This window comes from Oncorhynchus tshawytscha, unplaced genomic scaffold (genome assembly GCF_018296145.1).
Source record: "Oncorhynchus tshawytscha isolate Ot180627B unplaced genomic scaffold, Otsh_v2.0 Un_scaffold_4_pilon_pilon, whole genome shotgun sequence".
Lineage (NCBI taxonomy): Eukaryota > Metazoa > Chordata > Actinopteri > Salmoniformes > Salmonidae > Oncorhynchus > Oncorhynchus tshawytscha.
Window position 1 is genome coordinate 205,297 of NW_024609834.1, and position 16,369 is coordinate 221,665.

General features: G+C 40.7%; 1 protein-coding gene across 8 annotated transcripts; it reads left to right on the top strand.

Moving 5' to 3' along the window:
- Positions 1–4,043: 4,043 nt before the first annotated feature.
- Positions 4,044–16,342, top strand: LOC112249196 (cell cycle progression protein 1). 8 transcript variants are annotated; one of them, XM_024418947.2, is made up of 12 exons: positions 4,044–4,162; positions 5,573–5,665; positions 6,630–6,744; positions 7,007–7,092; positions 7,195–7,402; positions 7,653–7,748; positions 9,698–10,024; positions 10,165–10,203; positions 11,206–11,324; positions 13,476–13,601; positions 13,897–15,257; positions 15,343–16,342. In XM_024418947.2, the coding sequence occupies exons 2-12, from the start codon at positions 5,606–5,608 to the stop codon at positions 15,518–15,520; spliced, it is 2,715 nt and encodes a 904-aa protein (XP_024274715.2). In that variant the 5' UTR covers positions 4,044–4,162; positions 5,573–5,605; the 3' UTR covers positions 15,521–16,342. The 8 variants fall into 8 exon arrangements, with proteins under 8 accessions (XP_024274715.2, XP_024274716.2, XP_042175581.1 ...); XM_024418948.2 differs by having other exon boundaries at positions 4,050–4,162; positions 5,595–5,665; XM_042319647.1 differs by having other exon boundaries at positions 4,050–4,162; positions 5,595–5,665; positions 10,165–10,176.
- The last annotated feature ends 27 nt before the right edge of the window (positions 16,343–16,369 follow it).

Genomic DNA, 16,369 nt, shown 5'->3' on the forward strand with positions numbered 1-16,369 from the left:
AGGATTAAAAGTCAGAAAAACTGGTTTCTCGCCATTGGGAATGTATATTCTTGCTCCCCACATCACTGAAACGCAGTGTTTGAAAATCACTGTTTTTGAAATGTTTTAACTTTTGATTATGTCGTCGGGTAGAACATTTTCACTTAGAAACGTAGAAATGCGCCAATTTCACATATGTAAACACTGTCACAACATACACCCTGGTTGGAATCCAGGCTGTATCACAACCACCTGTGATTGGGAGTCCCATAGGGTGGCGCACAATTGGCCCAGCATCATCTGGGTTTGGCTGGTGTAGGTCATCATTGTAAATAAGAATATGTTCTTAACTGACTTGCCTGGTTAAACAATTTATTTTTAGATTATATTTCGTTTCTTCTGCCCAGAATGAAAAGCCTACTGTCGCCTTGTGACTGAAATAATGCAGCTGTGGATATCCTAGGCTAGGAAGTAGGGACAGCTGGTTTAGCAGACTATCCCTACCATGGCCTGTGCAGTCACCTAAACTTTTTTTATTCCTTGGAAATATTGTCATAGGTCTTCAAGATTACCAGGCTGCTTTGAAGATTGATCCTCAAAATGAAACTCTGCAAACTGACACAAAATCAGACAAATCGTCCAAGGGAGTGCACCCTGTCCTGAATGAATAAATAAATCTTAAATACATTTGGAAAACCCTGTTTTACAAAACACTACAAGGTTCAGACAAACTTTGTAAACTCCTAAAGTAAGACTTACCTTGATAGTTGGTTGGTGAGGACATACCTGTCATGGATTCAGGATGTTGGTTACCGTAGCTACCCTCCTTTGCAACTGTTTTGACGCGACAGTTGATGTAGATGTACTAGATCGGAAGGATCAACCTCCTTGGTTAATTTCTCTTCATTCTAAGCCTTGTGTGTATTATTATACAAACCTTACATAAAGTTGGGCGTATTGAATAAAGCTAATCCATTGACATATATTCATTGCAGTAGACTAAAATCATGAGTTTAGTATGTTTGTTTAAATCTTCGCATATATTTCTCAGCTGGTCAATCACGTGATCCAGAAACCATTTCATATTGGGAGCTGTAGTTTCCAACTTTGGCAAACGACATGTGCTCACTTCATGCAAGCTCAAAATTAAATCTACAATTCCCCCTCGTCATGTTACACGTTGTTCAGCCTCGCAAAGATCTGTGTTGTTATTAGCGTCATGACAGCAGCATTAGCGTCTCGGCAGCAACATTAAGACTTCCGGTTCGACATTTTTTCTCCAAAACAAAAGTCTGGGGTAAAACACTATCTGTATGATTTTTTTGCAGCTTTGCATAGCCATAGTGCATAATGTAAATTTTTGTATTATAACTACATCAGAAAATCTGAACTAAAGATAATTACTACTCTATATAAGATAAATAATGTTATGTTTTTAATATATATGTAATTATATATTATGTATAGGACTGGTGATATGCTTACAAGTTTGTCTTGCTTCTTACAGATCCTATCACGGTTTCAATTTATTTCCAGTTTGTTTGAGTTGTATTCCTGATTATATGGCCTTGTGGTTTATAGCTTCATGTGTCTTGTCCTAGTAGCACCCTCTAGTGGCGTAAAGCCTCGTCTTATCCTAGTTCTGTGAAACCATAACGCTATGTGATGTACCCAGCTGTTGTCTTATTATCGTTTGCTAATAAATACGAATTATTAGGTAATTTAGAGTTTGTGACTATTTACCAATGCAACAGAACATAGCCAGCAATGCAGTTCACTGTATATGGAATACATATTTAACTGTATCACTGTAGAGGAAAACGTTTACTGTCTCAGCTAAAATGAGGTGCAAAAGACTCAGTAGGTTCTTTACTAACCAAATACTGTACCTACCATTTCTCTCCAAATGGACCCTCTTCCACTCTTCACGAGTCAATGTAAACACACCATTATTTGGAATGGTATGCCTGAACCATCCAAAGTTGGGCTAATTTGACAAAACACATTTCAGTGTATCCCTGCGTATTTAGACATCAACCTACCTCTCCAGGTACATGCTGCTCATCTGTATCAGTTGTCATAGAGCTTATGATTTCCTCATCTGTATGACCATTTGTACCACAACTTTCTATCTTTAAGTGGTAGTATTAATTCCCAATATCTTGGGTGTCTGAGATTTGATTGAGCAGCACCACTAACACTTCATCATATGAATTATTTGCTACATCGGGATGAAACTCAGAAGCAGATCCTTTATCCTCAAGTGTGTACATTTTGCATATTAAGTTGGCAGTCTGAGGGTCTTCTCTGAGCAGTTGACATTATATAATTTAAACTCTCCACAGGCAATAGGTTTTGAACCTGAGCCTAATTTTACATTCTCTGTTACTACCATTTAGTTTAATTTCACCTTGTTGTCACTAGCAATAGAATGTATAAATGTGTCACAGTCAGCTTTTAGACTAAATCCATTTTGCAATGGCTGTACATAAACTCGACATGATTCTGAGTTGCATAGAAAAGTAGCAAATTCTACATCCTTTTTACTATCTGGAGATAGGCCAACACAATCAAATTGATACCAATTTGCACAGATATCACATGCTAGCATTGCTCATTTACTGTTATTTGGTCATTTACAGAAACAAAATAGTGTTTTTTTAAATTTTTTATGTGTGACACATTCCTCACCATGTTTACGTTTCACTGCATTTCTCCTTCTCATTCTTGTGTTTGCTGTTTTTTTTAATCAATTAGTGTACTGTCTTTGACTGTTGCACTGACTTAAGTTTGTGCTGTCACGCTTATCTCCTATGTCATTACATATGTGTCACAGCCTCAAAGGGTTTGTCGACTCAACCTCTTACTCAATCTCATTAACAAGACTTTGAATTTTACTTCTATTCTTGTTCCATATATTCCTAAGAATTTTGATACTACGATTAATGACAATGGTTGTTCCAGATGGCCATTGCAAAGTTTTGGCAACTTCCTCCCAAAATTGGAACTCAAATGTGTCATTATGCTGCATGACAGCATGTACTGCCATTGAACTAGCATAATGATCTAAACACATTGTATTTTTTCCCCCTTTCTTTGGTAAGTCTTAACTTTCTTGTACTCCCCAACATCACGACCACCCCCATACAATTTATGTGTCAAATGTGGGTGTTCAACAGTATTTATAATATGTTGTGTCAAATTATTCTGATTTATGCTTTTATCAGTACGGTCAACTCCATAGTTAACTTTCTCACTACAGACAACAGCGTCACTATCAGTACAGTCAACTCCTACAATAGCACTAGGTCCACCCTTTACTACTCCTTCCTGTGACTCAATTAATTCAAGCACCTGATTAACACCAGTGTCCGGCACAGACTCCACCACTTTACTATCCTTACCTATGCCTTCCTTTAGCTGCATAACACAAGCACATAGGCCTATATCAAACTTCTCATCTTTCCATTTAAGCCGCCCAACACAAATCTTTTCTGTATTTTTTTGTAGCAGTTGGCCATTGCAGAATTGCAGAACTTCCATAAAAAATGCATTATCAATCTTTTCACTGTGCTGCATAACATAATTCATTGCAATTGAAATAGCATAATAATCCAGAGGTCTTTGTGTCCTCTCTTTCAGTGTCTGAGCATGCCCTGAATTTACCCTGCTGCCTGTCCCCTTCTCACCCTTGATCTTACCCTGCTGCCTGCCCCCTTCTCCCCCGTGACCTTACCCTGTTGCCTGCCCCCTTCTCCCCCTGAACCTTACCTTGCTGCCTGCCCCCTTCTCCCCCTTGACCTTACCCTGTTGCCTGCCCCTTCTCCCCTGAACCTTACCCTGTTGCCTGCCCTCTTCTCCCCCTGAACCTTACCCTGCTACCTGCCCCCTTCTCCCCCATGACCTTACCCTGCTGCCTGCCCCTTCATTGTTAATGTTTAAACAGTTATTGTTCATATATCATGAATAAATACAGGTTATTGACACTTTTCTACAATTACGGGTGAGACTTTTATTTAGAACATTTTCAAAGTTCCGTGATCCGGAAGTACTATTTTTAGTGTGGCTGACGAGACGCTGATTGTGTTGTTGTTGAATTGAAATCGATGAAGCTGTGAGAGCGCAATTGTGACTCAAGAATCGTTTGCAGAAATTCTTACTTTCTACGTTGGAAACTTACTGGGTAATGATATTACTGTCTGATGTTTTGTCGGTTAGAGTGGTTTGTAAGTCATACTTCTTGACGTTACAGAGTAGGATAAGTTAGCCACTAACGTTAGTACACCTTAGTTTATCTAACTGTGCGAGTGGCTAGCTATTACTGTTAGGTAGCTAGCAATAAACTGTTTAAATTTCAGTCTATCCAGCAGCTGTTTGCAGAAAACACCCCTCCGTTCGCATTTTCCCCAGATTGTGTAATTTCTTATGATAATTGTTAGTTATGTGCATATAATAACGCTACATATGTAACGTTAGTTAGCCATATATCCAGGCATCAATGTATTGAATAATCGATTGCGGATTGGACTCGTGCTAATTGTAACGTAGTTGGCTAACTAGCTGGCGACATCACAGGGGCCGACGGCAGCGATGCAATCTTGCACAGTGTTACGAAGGCCCCCCCATGCATTGAACCATGCACACCAAACTCGGTTTGTTTAAATAATATTAACAATACTCACTAGGCTTCGTTTTCGTTCACCAGTAAACTAGTTAGTTGGTAAAGTAACAGTATTCCAAAATGTTTTTGTTGTGGTGGGTTGACATTTCCCCCCCACGACCCACATTCTAGACAACCACTACTGTATCAACTTTTTATCATGTTCTGCTGCAGAAAGATTATGCCTATACAGAGAAACATACGAACAGTTTTCGATCTCCCCAAAAGTGGGGCATTGGTGCAATCATTCACGGTCAAATGGGGTCCGCATGACATCCCCTACCATTCATAGACGCAAACTACTTTAGCGCCTATTGATGATAGTATCTTCTGACCGGGGGAGTTGTGTTAAGTGCCCGGACGCTTACTCTAAACATTAACACGCTTCGCTTGCGGTACTGTTTTGGAAATATAAGCAACGTGTCTTTCATATCAGTTAAACATATTTTTTTGCTATAAAAACAGAAGGTAAATTACTACACACCTTTTATAGGGTTAGTGTTCCCACACAGCCATATCTCCACGTTAGAGTGCTTGTTAGGTATCTAGTGTGTTCAGAACACCTGTGTGTAAGCATTCGGCCCAACTCGGCAGAAAATCTGTCTCCCTCCTTTAGGTGGTGTATTTTCACATATTGAGCAAGGAGTTTTTGTATGGATGTCAATGAATTGTAGTTTACATGGAGCCAAATGTGGTCGAATGTAATGGCTGAAAAAGCTCCATATGAAGAATAATGTTTTTTGAGAGCTAGACATTCCCCTGTCAACAAGGCATGCATTCTGCTGCAATGTCTGTGTACTGTTGTTGTGAACTCTCCTATCGCAATGTAATATCAGTGAACCGTGGTTTTTATGCAGAATTATACATTTTGCATTTGGGTATTCAAATGTTCCTCTTGTGCAAAAAAAGTCATTCCCAATGCGTTTTTTACAGTGTGCTCCATTGTTTTTACCAGCTGGCGGAGCCATGTCAGAGAGCTCAAGTGACACAGAGTCCTCCTGTGGGTGGACTATCATAAGTAATGAAGTAAGTCAAGTCTTCCTGACCCTACCTGGGTCCTTATTTGATTCCCCATCAGCCTGAGCACCTGACTCCCTCTCAGCAAACCCTTGTAGGACCAATAGTCCAGTACTAGAAACCAGAGCCCTTGAAATTCCTCAGTGCACTCTAATGGGACTGGCCTGTTTTATTTGTTATTTCACCTTTATTTAACCAGGTAGGCTAGTTGAGAACAAGTTCTCATTTGCAACTGCGACCTGGCCAAGGTAAAGCATAGCAGTGTGAACAGACAACACAGAGTTACACATGGAGTAAACAATTAACAAGTCAATAACACAGTAGGGAAAAAAGGAGTCTATATACATTGTGTGCAAAAGGTATGAGGAGGTAGGAGAATAATTACAATTTTGCAGATTAACACTGGAGTGATCAATGATCAGATGGTCATGTACAGGTAGAGATATTGGTGTGCAAAAAGCAGAAAACTAAATAAATATAAACAGTATGGGGATGAGGTAGGTAAAATTGGGTGGGCTATTTACCGAAAGACTATGTACAGCTGCAGCGATCGGTTAGCTGCTCAGATAGTAGATGTTTGAAGTTGGTGAGGGAGATAAAAGTCTCCAACTTCAGCGATTTTTGCAATTCGTTCCAGTCACAGGCAGCAGAGAACTGGAACGAAAGGCGGCCAAATGAGGTGTTGGCTTTAGGGATGATCAGTGAGATACACCTGCTGGAGCGCGTGCTACGGGTGGGTGTTGCCATCGTGACCAGTGAACTGAGATATGACCGTTACAGTGACGGACTAATTCAAAGTTTCATGTCATCTAGTTACTTCTTAAGCGCCTTTATGCCAGTCATTGCCATTATGCCGACTGTCTAGATTCATTTGAAAGTCTGATGGTTAATGTAGTGAACTGGAGATCATAGTATGCCTTCATGTAGGGTTGTCTGAAATGTGGTAGGCTAATATAATAGGCTTGTTTCTAAGGGTTCAGATATTGAGGCCCAGGGGCCAGACAACGGCCTGGAATGTGGGTCTGATCTCCCAGAGAGCGCAGTGCTGGAGCCAGAGCTGCTGCAGGACCAACCCACCGCTCTCTCTGGTAGGAGGAGTTACCATATGCCTTGTTGTGACAAATTAAAGCACTTTGAAATATCTAGGCCTATTACAAAAAAACTATTGATGACTGGGTTAAAACTGTTACAACATTGTAATATACATGTATCAGAAAAACACTACATAATTTGGTTTAACCATATGTAATGAAACACATTTATAGCGGTATTGAGATGTTATTTGCTCACAGTAGATGGTGTGTACTCAACCTGTCTTCAAATTTTAAATGTACTCTAAATGTGTTTCAGCTGAGTGCACTGAGGAGAGGGGTGAGTCATCTCTTGATGCCACTCTGAAAGAAGAAACCTTAGACGAGACATTGTCTGCTTCTGAGGTGAGGGATAAAAACAAAACATTCTTCGGCTGTATATTTGTATGATTCCCATGTCGCTATGTTTCCAGTCCCTATGCCAACCATGTGGAATATCCTCTGCAGGCTGGAGGTGAGGTGGCCGGGGACGAGCATGTGACTCTGTGCTCCTCCAGCGACCACTCTGACATTGTGACTCTGGGCGACACGAGGGAGACTGAGCTCGGGCCTTGGGATGAGCAGACAGTGGAGGAGGAGGAGGGAGCAGTCAGTGAGGAGCTCTACCTGGGCACCTCCTCCAGCAGCCAGTACACCTTCAGCGCAGCAGAGACTGGTAGGGCAAACCAACACACCCTTTAGGGGATGTTTCAATGAATTCCAGTATGAGGTAAATTGGGGGAATTTAGATATATTTGTATCTATCTTCGCTGTTCAAAGTTAGAGATGTTTCCAAGCAAGGTTTGATGGTCTGGTGATGATCAAGCAGAGGAAGTGGATTAGAAAACAGATAGGGCATGACGACAAACAGAAGAAACCAACAAAGCACTCCTTCCTATCCCTTTCCCCCTCCCCTTGTCCTAAAGCCAGGCTGATGATGGGCCACTGGAAGCTTCCACAGAGTCTGTGGGATTTGGGCTGTCATCTGAAAGGGCAGATGTCTGGCAGCCGTTCTCTCTCAGGTGGTATAAACTGGACTGGTGTGAATATGATAGTGTGCTGCTTGTCTTGCTCAACACAGTGTAGCAGGCCTAAACCTGGTAAGCTGTTGTCAGGGCAAATGCTGCCCGATGATGTAAACAAGTTCTGCTTGTTTTTGAAAGGTGTTGCAACCGCCACTAAATGTGTGAAACAAAACACTTGTGTGGTATTTCGGCATGATGTGTGTTTGTTTAGACTTAACAACTGGAAGTTGCCCCAGTGATGATTTGGCAAAATCTAATTGGTTTGACAGATATACCTGATGTATAATTAGCCTAGCCTATATACAATTTTTTTGACATAAAATGTATTATCAGAATATTTGGTTAGTTGTTAGTCTGGATCTCCTGTATTTCTCATTTCATTTTAGGCTAGTGGTCACCTCTGTGATCATGTAACCTAGATTAAACTTGATACTGAGGCATGTTGTTTACATGTTGCTCCTATTACCAGAGGGATGTCTTAATCAGATTTTGCAATCAATGGTTATTGTCAAGCAAAACATAAGCACATTTTTCACAGCAGTGTGTGCCAGTTTTACAGGTTTGGCATTTCCTGTGGAAGACTAAAGCATTATTTTTGTTTTCCCAGTTTAATGTGCACCAATGTCATGAAGCCTAGCTTTACAACAGGGGTCTCCAACCCTGTTTCTGGAGAACTACCATCCTGTATGTTTTTGTGGAAATCTCAGTTGTAACTCACCTGGTTTGGCTTTTCAACCAGCCTATTATTAGAATCAGGTGTGATAAACTAGGGTTGGAGTGAACCTACAGGACGGTAGCTCTCCAGGAACAGGGTCGGAGAGCCCTGCTTTACAAAAAATGATGTATAGGCTTTAAAGGGGGCCTGAGCTTCCTGATTTGGCTTAGTTTTTTGGCTTGATCATTGAGAAATGCAGCAGCCAGAAGCCAAATAAGAGTTTTCTTGGGGGGGTGGTTTAATGTGGGTGTCTGTGTGTGTGGGGGTGGGGGTGTGTGTGTGTGTTCGCACGTGGCAAGCGTTTGTACATTCACTCTGCCAAAACAGTACACAATCACTCACCCTTCTAGATAACTTGAAAGGCTAACCAGGTCTTGTCTTGATGTTGCCTAGGCTAGTTACTGCTAGCCAACTTATTTAGCCAATTAGCCTCAGCCGCTGGTGTGCCACTGTGGCAAAGTTGGTTTGACATTGAATAGCCTGTCTTTAGGGCTAGTTATGGGCCGTCAATAAATGACTGTGTAAATGTGCAACATGAAAATATTGGCCCATCTTTTAGTTGTCTCATTCAATGCTTTCAATATTTGAATTTCCACAATTTATAGCTGGTTTGAGGTTAAGTCAGTAAATTCTGAGCTATTGACATGTTTTTAATATTGTCCCATGTACATTGTGTAATATATTGATGGTCCTTAAATAGCTCCATAGGGATATCAAATGTCAAACCAAACTGACCATGGGCATCACGATGGGGTCGCCTGCAGCTGAGTGCTGAATTGATGATTACTTGGGTGCTGCCGACTGTGGGCAGGATTGAAATAAACCCAACCCAAGGAAAACTGTTACGGCACCCATACATTTTTTCCCTCTATCTCACAAATCTTAATTTTGGACGAGACTGACTTTATGACCAAAATTATCCCATTTACACTTTGTAGTCAATTTTGACAGTAGATTAACTGTTTCTGACTCATATCGATGCCACATAGGCCGTTTTCAAAATGAGAAGTATCTTTTTAGGGGCTCGCTCTTTAATTAGAATTGAATGGAGACGTGAAATATTACCATGGACCGCACTTTGCTACTAGATCAATGAGGGCAATTAAAACAATATTTCAAGCAGCAATGTGCTGTTAATTATTTTAGCAACATAAGCATGGTTTACAAGCATGTCAACCTACATGTCTACCTTGTAATTATGATTCTTTGTGTTGGTGTGTGTATGTTGCAGTTTTCCCTGCGGAGCAGCCTGTGGTTGCAGACTCTAGCAGCAGTGAGGATGAGGGAGGAGAGCAGGTCACCCCAGTAGTGCGGAGGCGCAGGGTGAGGAAGAGCACCATTAGCTCTGTGGCTGAGCATGGAGAGGAGGTGCAGGAGTCTGGCCACAGTGACCGAGAGGAGACTCTAGAGGAGGAGCAGAAGGAGGTACAGGAGGAGGAGGTGCAGCAGGAACCTCGCGTTGTTCCCCCACCTCAAGGCCATGTCAGCAGCACCCTTAACAAATGCATCCTACTAGCCCTCATCATCGCCATCAGCATGGGCTTTGGTCACTTCTACGGTAAGCATCATGGGAAAGAATTGGGAAATATGTGATGAAGAATTTCAATGTTTCTAATTATGAGTATGGAATCATTGGTAAAAAGGAATTCACAAGGAGGGCTGTTTTAGCAGTTTTAACATGTTGGTTTTGTGTTCCAGGAAAATTTGAAGGTACAGTATGGAGTGGATGGTTTGAGGGTAATTGTCAAACTCAACTTGCTTAGGCGCATAAGTCATTATAATGTCATGTGAATGTCATGTGTCATCACTGCATCGTAGTTTTGAATAGCACAAACTAAACCTGTTTGTTTAGTGGGATTATGCAAAGCATGTCAAGTGCCTACATGATCATATTGATAGGATACACATCCTATTAAGATAGTGAAAAGAGAATTAGTGCTTCTGTTGACCTCTTGAATCCATCCTCATCAGAATGTTTGTGTAGAAACAAACAATTTAGTCATAGGGCGACAGGTAGCCTAGCAGTTAAGACGGTCGATGTGCCCTTGAGCAAGGCACTTAACCCTGATTGCTCCTGTAAGTCACTCTGGATGAGAGTGTGCTAAATGATAAAAATGTAATACGGTATCTGGGTTGTGGTCAATAAGCAATCAATTTTCCAATGTTATTGGCTCAGAGCTGGCTGAAAGGTGACATGCTGAATATGACTGATCAACTTAATCATAGAGGGGTGCCACATTTTGTGAGTTGACTACAAACCAAATGCTCATGATGGGTCACTTGTTGAATTTAAGTCAATTTCTTTTCTGTTTTTGTGTGGTAGTATATCACTTTCTTGTGCTGTCATCTTTGGTAAGGTGAGGTAACAGTGGGTTCCCAATTTCCCAAGGGTCAGGGAATTCAACACCTACATCCCACACATGGAATGTCAGGGGTTTTCTAATTTGCCAGCGAGTGTGGTCATAAGTCAATAACAATACACACAATAACAAATTGCTGTTATTGAGTTCATTTTGCCACTGCTGACCAATGTCACCAAATAGTTTTGGTTAAGTCTTGACATTTTTGTTTGTCCAAGAATGGGAACCATTTTTATTGCACCTAGTGGGATTATGCATGGACATTTCCCAACTTTTTCTGCTTCTGTGTTACTATTCTTGAATGTGTGTCATCATCTGGTGAATCATGTCTATGCTTATGGAAAATGAAGGGAATGCCTAATATTTAATTCTAACACAGGCACAGTACAGGTTCAGGACAGGCAGAAGATTGTGGAGAAGATCTGTGGAGTGAACGACCTTGGTAATTCGAGAGATCTGCAGACTCAGTGTCATAAAGGACCAAATGTCATCAACAAGGTCTGTAAAGAGTTCTTGATACATACAGTTAGATATCATAAGCCACCTCCCTCTATTATCCTTCTCAAATAAACTAGCATAATAAAACAAAATACATGTTATTTTTGTCTTAAACTGTTTCCTAACTTTTCTGTTTCTTTTTGTTTTTATTTATATCTTTGGTGAACTTTGTTTCAGCTATAGAATTCTCTCTTTTTTGACTGAACACATGCAGATTTTAGGCATTAAAGTGCCAGTAGTCCTAATGTCACATTTGGAACTATCAGTATCATATTTTAGGAAGAACTTTAAGTGTTTCAATATTAAATTGATCTATCCACTTTTACAGCAATGCTCAGTGAGCACTCATTTCACTATTATTTTTCAAGAAAATCTAACTTCTATGGTAAGTAATGATTATGCCTCAACTAAAGCTCCTTCCAGAGAGCAAAATAATGTATCTTTACCACCAACCACATGGAAGGATTTAAAAAAATATATTATTATTACGAAGTATGTCTCAAAGGAAGTGGTCAAACAAACACTATCTAGCTTTGTTACATTTTCCACTGATCTCAAATAGTTTTTCATATGACACACAGTAGCAAAATGTTTTTGGGCAATGAGGTCCTTGTATTGAAATACATTGCATGCCCCCTATATTATACTGTGTAACCTATCCTTGTTTTTGTGGTTTATATTTCGGGGTTCACAGCAACGTTGTTAAATCAATTGTTACGCATAATTTTTTTTCTTGACCTGGTCAAATAATTTAAGCATTGATTGATTGGTAGCATTTTTTGTAATTTGGCACACAGAATCTAGAGGACATGAGTAACTAAGACAAAAAGAATTGCACCGATTGGCCTAAAGGTGGCAGTGTTATAAGCAATCTCACTTAAACCCTCATATCCGCTGCCATGTGTAACCTAGATACTTGAAACGTTGTATGTGGGTGTCTTTTTTTATGCTGAACAAATTTGCCTCAAGGACCTAAAGTCTGTCAAGATATATTTTTGGACCAAATTCGTCATGGTACATTTCTTAACTTTGTTTGAGAAAAGCTAAGGGATTGGTTACAAGATGGCTGAGTTATTGATAATCAGGAAATCAGATTTTACGTGTCCATTTAAATCCTTTGTAAATCCACTTCACAAACGCCCATCAACTTAACTTTTATGGTCATCAAAGACAGCTTGGCATTGATATCTTTAAAAATAAGAACTTAACAATTAACTTCTGACTATGTAAAGCTAATTGCTTAAAATAATAATAAATCTCATGGACTAAAAGTTAGATTCACTCCAAATGTGGTCTTTGGACTCATCAAAATAGTCCCTAAAGGGTAAATAACATTGATGAATTTAAAGATGGCCACACTATACCAGTAGATGCGTATATGCTAAAATAGGTTTAAAATACCTCAAATCTTCTTCTCATGAACCATAGGACCAAATGACACCAAATTTGGAAAGTACATGTCTTAAATTAGTTTGAGAAAGACGAGGGGATTGGTCAAAATCTGATTTTACGTGTCCATTTAAACCAGTGTAAATATACTCCATAGTGGCCTAGCAACTTGAAATTTGTCATCGCTATCATGGACATCCCTAAGATGAACCACATTGAATTTGGTTTTGATATCTCAAAAACAAGGAAACTGTTAACAAGTCATGTCATGCTAATGCTCAAAATCATCTGCAGGCATATTCTCCTCATGAACCGTACACTCCGGATTGTGTGTTTAGACTCATTACAAAAGGCTTTTAATTGTTTTTTTCTCTGCATTAAAATATGACCACACTGTACCTATAGATGCACATATGCAAAAAATACTTTTATAATCATCTTCAATGCTTTAACTGATTGCACATAAAGGAAGATTGATCCTACATGATAAAGTGCTTGCTTTGTTATCCAACTGATATTTTCTCCTTTGTCCTGTTCACATTGCTGTTCGCAGCTATATTTTTTTTTCACATTTTAAACTATTCATCTTCAATATTTTTTATATGCAAGGATTCTCTAAGATTTGTTTTTGATGGCTTTTTGCCCCCTTGAGAAACATTTAACACTCCACTTAACTGTAGCGTGAGATGAGGCTTAAGAGTGTATTCTCATTTTATAGCAATGCATTTGCTCACTTTGGTGATGCTGTTTCCACACGTTTAGGACGTGGTTAAGAGTCTGAGAGAAGACCCAAAGGACAAGAGTAACATGATGCTGTCTCTCACAGGGATTATCGACAAGCTTACTAAAGAGAACCAGGATCTCAGATCCAAACAGGCCCATCTACAGGTAACATGCAAGAACAGGTTAAGGTTCAAATTGAACACTAGTGGTGGGTCTTTCCATATAAATTGAAGGTGGACTAATATCTAAATAAAGATTCAAATACTGCAACAAAATTCACCATTAATTGATTTGTTGTTTATTTGTGAGACTGAAGAAATGTTATGTCATTGTTTCACTTTTAACCATCTTCATTATTAATTTAAGCCTAACTGTTCCCCTTGTTGTTCATATGTTACGCGTTTTGCTAATACTCCTTTGTGGATGCATAACAAATTATGTATTTTTGTTTTGAAACAAGGCCCAGAAAGAAGACTTGGTCGTGAAACTGAAGCAGACTGGTGAAGAGAGGGTTAAGATTGAGTCTTGGCAGAATCACCTGATGGTGGAGAATCAGCTGCTGAAGAGTTCCCTGGAGCGTGAGGAGGAGTCCCTGTCCACCCTTCAGGAGGAGCTGAGGAACCTGCGCTCCCAGATCCGAGACCTGGAGGAGACTGGGGCCGGGGCCGACTCCATACTGTCTGAGAACCAGAGGCTGAAGGACCACCTGGAGGAGGAGACGCAGCGCCTCCGCAGCTTCCTGAGCCAGAGGGAGGCCCTAATGGCTGAGGCCCAGACGCTGAGGAGGGAGCTGGATAATGAGCGGAGCGTGACTGACCAGCTAAGGGAGCAGCTGAGCAGCCGCAACACCAGGGCCGGAGGAGAGGCCGACCTGGAGACAAAGGAGCTGCAGTCACGGCTCATGGAGTTGCAGAAGAAGCTGAGCTTTGAGCAGCAGCGCTCCGACCTTTGGGAGAGGCTCTATGTGGAAACCAAAGAGGAGAGGGCCAAGGGAGACAAGAAGGCCAAAGTCAAGAAGTCCAAGGACGGCGTGATAGGGAAGGTGAAAGATACTTTTGATGCGGTGAAGAACTCCACCAAGGAGTTTGTGCACCATCACAAAGAGCAGATAACGAAAGCCAAAGAGGCTGTGAAGGAGAATCTGAGGAAGTTCTCAGATTCTGTGAAATCGACCTTCCGCCACTTCAAGGACTCTGCTTCGCGCATGATGGACAAGACTTACCGGCCTCACAATCGGAGGTTTCACGAGAGGAAGGATGCCAAGACTGAGCAGCAGGAGCATCATAGAGACCATGGAAGCAAGCACTCAGAGGAGGAACCATGGCAGCCCAGAACCCACAAGCCCCTGCATCGTCACCCTCGTAAATCCACTGACGACTCTTTCCAGGCACACCGTAACACCCGGAAGTCAGGGAGTAAAGTTGAGGAGGACCCAGACGCTGAGCAACAGCAAAGAGGAGTGCTCAAAGGTTGCTCTGGGGTTTTCGACTGTGCCTACCAAGAATCCATGAGCCTCTTCAACAAAGCCATGGACCCCATAAGAGCAGATGAGTTCAACCAGCTACTTCACAGCTACCTCCAGCAGGAGGTTGACCACTTCCACCACTGGACTGAGCTGGAGAGCTTTATTAAAACTTTCTTTCACAACGGCGTCTTCATCCACGATCAGATGCTGTTCACAGACTTTGTTAGTGGTGTGGAAGACTACCTGGAGGACATGGATGAGTACCATGGCCACAACGATGACGTCTTTGAAGATCTTGACGAGTATGTCTACAGGCACTTCTTTGGAGATACCTACTCAAAACGTTACGGGTCAAGGTAAGTTTATAGTTTTCATAACTGTTTTTTTCAATAGAATGTTGTGTATTACCATATTCTGACATTTCTGTTCGCCAACTCACAGTAGACCCTTTGAGGGGCCAGATACGGATAATAAAGAAGAAAGGCTAGCAAAGCAGCAGCATCAGAGGGCCCGGCCACAAAGAGAGAGGAAGTGGAGCAGAGCAGGACGGAACACAGACAGACACATGGCTGACGTAAAAATAGAGTTGGGTCCTATGCCCTTTGATCCCAAATATTGAGAATAATCTTACCTAAGGAATCCGTTTTTATGATGGCTGATATTGTAGTTGCAAAGTCTTTTTAGGATGTGTTTGATGGAAATCCTTCTTATTCTTCTGTTTTTGTGATTTTGCACAATGTTCTTTTAACGCTGCCTGAATGTCCCCTTGCTTCCTGTGTTGTGTAAGCAATCCTTAGGTTAGTAGCAATGGTGGTGTATCTGACTGCATCTAATCTCATGCGCACAAAGAAAACTATTGCTGCAATGATTTAGCCATGAATTGTCTTTAAATATGACTTAACTAGAGCAATTAAACATGAATACAGTAAGTAAATCTGACAGTAGCTTACTCTGTAGTACACATTCATTGTCATCAGGTCATTTGTTACATGTTCTTTTTAAGAGCCATCACTGACTGTAATTTGCACAACATTTCCTCTCTTTGGGCCTTTTTTAAACTTTTACCATTTTAATTGTCTACATTTAGGCCTATTGTGAATGAATGATTCATTGGATGGATCCAACAATGGAAATAAATAGTATTTTTGTCAGTTTTACTGCTCTTCAATGCCACTAAGTAGCAAAACCACTGAGATACTTTTTTTCACATAGTATTGAATAATGCAAGAAGCCGGTTCCACAGTTGATTTCTATACTTTGCTGCTACATTACATATTTGTTTAAAATGGTGAAATAAAGTGCAACTGTGTTCAGTAACATTCCAACTATGGCTTGTTTTACTAAGGCTGGTTATTTCCTTTCATTTACAGATGTGCTGTTAAAAATGAATTGCAGCTTCCCAATAAAATAAAAGTGAATATTGACTGCTTCTTTTCCCCCCTAATATAGTAAACTGTCTGATCTTTTA